We start from the raw sequence: 6,754 nt of genomic DNA, 5'->3' as shown, positions 1-6,754 counted from the left end.
TCCTAACTTCAGTGGTACACCTTCAGAGGATGTCCAGGGTTTTTTGGATTATTGTCATGAGATTCTGCGCAATTTGGGACTAGTCAAGTCCAATGGAGTTGATTTCACCGCCTTCCAGATGCAGGGTCCATCCAAGAGGTGGTGGCGGGTTTATGAATTGGGTAGACCAGTAGGATCACCTCCTTGTACCTGGGCTCAGTTCTCTAGGCTCTTTTTGGAGAATTTTGTGCCTTGCACCAGGAAAGATGATCTAAGGAGGCAGTTTGAGTATCCTTAGCAGGGTGTGATATCAGTTACCAAGTATGAGATGAGGTTTATTGAGCTATCCCGTCATGCTAATATGTTGATTCCTTCTAAGAAGGAGAGAGTTAGGAGATTCATTGATGCTCTTCACCATAGTATTCGCCTTGCTATGGCTAGAGAGATAGAGACCAAAACTTCATTTCACCAGGCTGTAGAGATAGCTCATCCTATAGAGAGCATCTGCATCGAGACTACAAAAATGATGCAGGGTAGGGACAAGAGGTCCTGACATTCGGGTAGCTTCAATAGTGCCTCATTTGGAGGCTGAGGTCGATTTAGGAAAGGGAATTCTAGTAGGCCAATTTATCATTCACCACCGGCCATTCGAGGAGCTTCTATGCGATCCTCATTTACTACAATTCTAGTGCAGAGTTCTCATTGCGCTCCATCTCTTTAGGGTTCATTGGTGCCATGTTCTTCTTGTGGGTATTCTGGTTCACGGAGTTCAACTTAGCCCCGCGATGATTTTCGGTTAGAGGTTTCTATGAGTGTGGGGACCTGGGGCATATCAAGAAATATTGCCCCCGTCATTGTAGAGGTTCAGGGTAGCAGGGAGGGCAGGCTATGATTCATGTGCCAGTTGCTACACCGCCCGCTTAGCTAGCTCGAAGCTGAGGTCATCCTAGAGAGGGAGCTCAATCTAGTGGAGGTCAGGCCAGATGCTATGTGTTTCCAGGGAGGACCAAGGTTGTTTCTTCTGATGTTGTTATTACAAGAATTATTTCTGTGTGCCACAGAGTTGCTTCAGTATTATTTAATCATGGCTCTACTTAATCATATGTATCATCATACTTTGCTTCTTTTCTGGATATGCAATGTGATTTGCTTGCTACCCATGTTCATGTATCTACATCGGTTAGGACTTTTATTATGGTGAATTGAGTATATTTGGTCATGTGTGACCATCGTTTGTGGTTTTGAGATGAGAGTGGACTTTCAATTGTTAGATATGGTGGATTTTGATGTGATCTTGGGTATGGAATGGCTATCTCAGTACCATGCTATTCTTGATTGTCATGCTAACACTGTGATGTTAGCTATGTTGAGGTTTTAGAGGTTGGAGTGGAAGGGTTATTTTGGTTGTGCTCCTAGTAGAGTAATCTTATTTTTAAAGGCTCAATGGATTGTTAAGAAGGGATGTTTGGCGTATCTACCCTTTGTCATAGATGTTAGTGACCGCACTCCTACTGTTGAGTCAGTACCAGTAGTGAGGGAGTTTTTGGATGTGCTTATGTCAGACCTACCGGGCATACCACCCGATAGTGATATTGATTTCGGCATTGATTTGGCACCAGTTACTCAGCCTATTTCTATTCTACTGTATCCCATGGATCTTGTTGAGTTAAAAGAACTGAAGGAGCAGTTACAAGAGTTGCTAGATAAGGGGTTCATCAGGCATAATATGTCACATTGGGGTGCATCAGTGATGTTTGTTAAGAAAAATGATGGGTCTATGAGAATGTGTATTGACTACCGGTAGTTGAACAAGGTTACCATCACAAACAAGTATCCACTACCACGCATTGATGATTTATTTGATCAGCTTCAGGGAGCTAAGATGTTCTTAAAGATTAACCTGCGATCGAGGCATCACCAGTTGAAGATTAGGGCTTCAGACATCCCTAAGATGGCTTTCAGGACTCGTTATGGTCATTATGAAGTTTTTGGTGATGTCGTTTAGATTGACTAATGCCCCAGTAGCTTTCATGTATTTGATGAATAACGTGATCTAGACTTATTTGGATTCTTTTGTCATTGTGTTCATTGATAATATATTGGTGTATTCCCGTAGTCGAAGGAGCACGAGAAGCATTTTAGGATTGTGCTTCAAGCTTTGAGGCAGAAGAAGTCATATGCTAAGTTCTCTATGTGCGAGTTGTGGTTAGAATCAGTGGCATTCTTGGGTCATGTGGTATTTAGTGTTGGGATCAAGGTTGACCCACAGAAGATTGAGGTTGTTCAGAGTTGGCCCAGACCTTCTACCGCTATAAAGATCAGGATCTTTTTGGGTTTGGTTGGTTACTACCATTGCTTTGTACAGAGATTTTCATCTATTGTAGCCCAATTGTCTAGGTTAACTCAGAAGGGCACTCCATTCAGGTGGTCGAATGAGTGTGAGGAGAACTTTCAGAAGCTCAAGACTACTTTGACTATAGCTCCAATTTTGGTTTTGCCTTCAGGATCGGGGTCGTATTGTTACACCCTATATTTTCCTACATAAAAATGCATCGTAAGCAAACTAATGTAGGACCAAAAATGAGATAATATTTAAAAGTATATAAATTAATTTAATCATGTTACCTCTGAGGTTACAAATATTGAAGATCATGAACAACAAGTACAAAGAGGGTTGGACGGTTCAGAAGCTAAAGCAATTGAAGAAAATAATGTTTCGTCGAAAGTCGACAAGTTGGGAATGTTATAACATATACCTTTGGGGTGAGACTAGGGTGCTTAATATGATAAGGAGATTATGTTATGATTTATATTAGTCGTATGACATCCGTGTGTTATGTTTTGAAGTCAAGAGAGTTGTGGAACAAAAGTCGATGAAAGTCATCACAAGTTACATTCATAAGTTTTACTGAAACTTTGGGTCAAATGTAACTGCGATTTTCTCCCAATATACTTAGATTTATGGGGTGTTCCACCCATCAAATTAAAGATCTATGAGTCTATTTTCCAACGCATTAAACCGTTTGTCAATACGACATTGGAGTAGAAAGATATGGGCATTTGTGCGATACTGCGCAAGCTGCTAGGTGACAAGTAGGTGTGTCACCTACTTGCTTAAATGAGAGCCCAAAAAAATGGGCCATTTAGGGTCGTCCAAAGAGGCCTTTTAAGGGCCTATTTTCTTCATATATTAGACTTAAAATAGAGCATAATAACCATACATAAGCTCTGCAAAGAATCCTCCCAAAAATTTTCCACAAACCCTAATTGATTTTCTCTCCCTTTCAAGTTCCAATTGGAGGTAAAACCTAGAGTTTGAAGAACCAAGATAAGAGCTGAGTTATCCAACAAATAAGGTGAGTTTACTTCTCTCTTTCATCCAATTTTTCTTCTGTAAATTCATGGTAAGTCGTTCTATACTTGTAAGAACTCACGGGACGGTGATCGGAAGCCGTGAGTTCGAGTTATTCACTTGTAGCGGACTGTTTTGTGGACTGTTTTGTGTTGCTGTTGGGCTGCGTGTTTTACTACTATTTTGTGGAGTTTTGGAGGAGGAAGGGGGTTTATAAACACCATATAAATGTAGGGTGGTTGGCTGGTCGTTCGTCATAACATTTTCGGGTCGTTTGACACTACTACGGTGGTCGTTTTGTGTACGAAGAGATTGGGGTGTGTTGGGCTATTTTGTAGTATTTGATGGTGTATATAGGGCTGGAAAATGATGTATATATGTTGTTATTGTTCTGTTCTTGTATTGTTGGTGTTATCTTGAATTTGGAGGAAGTAAGGATTATAGGGGAGATGCTGCCCGTTTTAATACAAAATAGGTTTGTCGTTCGTTGTGCGATAGTTGTACCTTTCGTAACTTAACGATAGTATTATTATCATTCTTGTAGATTAAGGTGCGAAGAGGTGAGTTCAACTTGGTGATTGGAAAGATTGTGATAAGGTATGTTAAGGCTAAGCCTTCCTTCATTTTGGTATGATCTCGTAGCTACATGTGTTAGTAATGAGACAAAAGAGAAGTTCATATTCATGAATTTATTCACACTATTCTAGTCTCATAAGTTACAATATTATTCCTTATCGAGACTCTATATTCAATTTTAGTATTGTCTTCTTCCAGTCAAGAGAGCAGCAAGCCTATATATACAGTATTACAGTATTTTCATTACCATCGAGCTATAATCGATGGGCAGGCCCCTATTGGGCAACCTCTGATCAGATGGAAAGTTATATACCGAGCCTACTGTGGCCGAGCGCCTATGAGCGAGCCCAGCATGGTCGAGATACATAGCCTAGTATGGTCGAGCGCCTATGAGCGAGCCTACTATGGCAGAGCAGTTATATATATACCGAGCCTTATAAGGCCGTACAATTATTTTACTTACTATATTGAAGGAGTTGAGTCAGTATCAGCAGGTAAATATATCTCCAGATCATCTTTGACTCCCAGTTACTTCCAGTTATTACATTATCAGTTCAGTTTCGATTTTCAGTTATGTTATTGCCTTACATACTCGGTACATTATTTCGTACTGACGTCCCTTTTCCGGGGACGCTGCATTTCATGCATGCAGGTTCAGATAGACAGACGAGTAGATCTCCTCAGTAGGTGTTTCCCGAGTTCAGCCTGATCGGTAAGCTCCACGCCTTTCGGAGTTGCCAGGTCTAGAGTGTTGTGTACATCTTATGTATATCTGTATATATGTTATGGGTAGGTCGGGGCCCTGTTCCGATCATAGTACATCTATCAGTAGAGGCTTGTAGACATATCCTGTTAGTTAGTGCAGTATGTTGGGTTTGTAGGCCTGGTATGTATAATTTGGTGATTTGTCAGCTGTAGTAGCTATGACGGCCTTTTCAGCCTAGCTTTATATTGATGTTTAGTTAGCGCTAGTTTTCATTCAGTTTTATATTTTGCTTCGCAAATTGTCTTGCAAGGTGGCCCCATGGCCAAAGTATGACATTATGTGTTCAGAGTCCCTTAGTCGCAATTTGGTACGCCAGGTTAGGTGAGGCACCGGGTGCTTGTCTCGCTCCTAGGTTCGGGGCGTGACACGTATATAGTTTATTGTGATGCTTCGCGTGTTGGTATTGGGTGTGTGTTGATACAGGTCTGTAGGGTGATTGCTTATACATTGCTCCAATTGAAGATCAATAAGAGGTACTATCCAATACATGATTTGAATAAGTGGAACAAGGTTCAAATAACACTGAAGCATCCATGTGGCACATTGAAACGATACATGTGATCACGGCATCGGAAGAAACGGCCTCTGGCCAGGCTGGAAATGCATAGCAATGGGCCTGATCAACCTCCCTCTCTAGGGCGACCTCGAACTATCTAAACCCCACCCCTAGCTAGTAGTGCGGGTGGTGTAGCTGCTGGTGTTGAAATCATAGCTTGTGAGATTTGTTATGGAACCCTACTCAGAAGTCTGGGGCAATCCCTCTTAAGATGAATCAAGTTCCCACACTCATAACAACCCCTCCTATAAGGTTGTTGACCCTAATAACCCAAAGAACTGCTTGTGGAAACCTGAGCAGATGAAGCACGGTAAGAACTATGTGCCGGAAGCGCACTAAATGATGACTGAACTGAGCGAGCACTTTATGAACTGTGGCTAACTAAAGAACTATGAGGAACATGATGAGCTGCCTGAGCGAGTCTAAAAGGATGACCTTTGCTACAATATGACTGGCCTCCAGATGAGGCACTACTAAAATAACCTAGACCATGAGGCCTCTTAGCCTCCCGCTCCTCATGCTCAAGACTGCAAACCTGCTCCAGACGTCTAGCAATCTCGACCACCTAGTGAAACCTAGCATCTGTTGCAGCCTCTCGAGTGAAACTATAACGTAACCTATAGTTGAGACCATCGATGAACCTCCTGATCTTCTCCCTCTCAGTAGGAACCAACTATATACCATGACATGCCAAATATGCAAATAGATGTATTAAGTATTGCCATTTTTGCTTGTGTTAACTCTATTTTTGCTTTTATACTAGACTATGTTTTATTATAACATGTTTTGTTGATTTAATGTTGTTAAGTGATAGGCTTAACTAGTCTTAGAGATTAGGTGTCATCACAACTCCTTTGGTGGGATTTTGGTCGTGACACTAGATGGCTATTCATGGTACAATCAGATAGCTATTGCCCCGACAGACCAAGAAAAAACCACTTTTACATGCCCTAATGGCACATACGCATTCAAGAGAATGCCCTTTGCACCATGTAATGCATGGTATGATCACATGTATTATTTATGTCTACCGTAGAGATATTTCATTACTATTTGATCCAAGGTCTACCTATTCCTATGTCTCATCTCTTGTTGCTCCTTATATAGGTGTATCTCGTGAGTCCTTGGGTGTTCTTGTGTATGTGTCCATGCCGTTAGGTGATTTCGTTGCTGTGGATCGGGTATATCGGTCTTTTGTGGTGACTTTCTATGGGTATGAGACCAGAGCAGACCTTATATTACTCAATATGATCGACTTCAAGGTTATCCTGGGCATGGATTAGTTGTCTCTGTATCATGCCATTCTCAATTGCCATGCCAATACTATTACAATGGCGATGGTAGAGTTGCCTAAGCTGGAATGGAGAGGTTCATCTAGTTGTGCATCTAATCAGGTTATTTCTTTCTTGAAGGCTCGATATATGGTCGAGAAGGGTTGTTTGGCCTATCTGGCCTTTGTTCGAGATACTGATGTAGAGACTCCCATGATAGATTTAATGCTTGTGGTGCTAGAGTTTACCAATGT

General features: G+C 41.5%; 1 protein-coding gene across 1 annotated transcript; it reads left to right on the top strand.

Moving 5' to 3' along the window:
- Nucleotides 1–307: 307 nt before the first annotated feature.
- Nucleotides 308–1,783, top strand: LOC138892317 (uncharacterized). The gene is made up of 3 exons (XM_070176024.1): nucleotides 308–512; nucleotides 1,251–1,330; nucleotides 1,418–1,783. The coding sequence occupies exons 1-3, from the start codon at nucleotides 308–310 to the stop codon at nucleotides 1,781–1,783; spliced, it is 651 nt and encodes a 216-aa protein (XP_070032125.1).
- The last annotated feature ends 4,971 nt before the right edge of the window (nucleotides 1,784–6,754 follow it).

Source organism: Nicotiana tomentosiformis, chromosome 5 (assembly GCF_000390325.3).
Source record: "Nicotiana tomentosiformis chromosome 5, ASM39032v3, whole genome shotgun sequence".
Lineage (NCBI taxonomy): Eukaryota > Viridiplantae > Streptophyta > Magnoliopsida > Solanales > Solanaceae > Nicotiana > Nicotiana tomentosiformis.
This window is presented reverse-complemented; position numbering and strand designations above follow the sequence as displayed.

Bases quoted from the DNA above. Each gene is read 5' to 3' on its own strand.
- LOC138892317 (XM_070176024.1), top strand. From the start codon at position 308: ATGAGGTTTATTGAGCTATCCCGTCATGCTAATATGTTGATTCCTTCT. The intron at 513-1,250 runs GTAGGGACAAGA...TTCAATTGTTAG, and splicing joins GACTACAAAAATGATGCAGG to ATATGGTGGATTTTGATGTG. The intron at 1,331-1,417 runs GTGATGTTAGCT...TTATTTTTAAAG, and splicing joins TTGATTGTCATGCTAACACT to GCTCAATGGATTGTTAAGAA.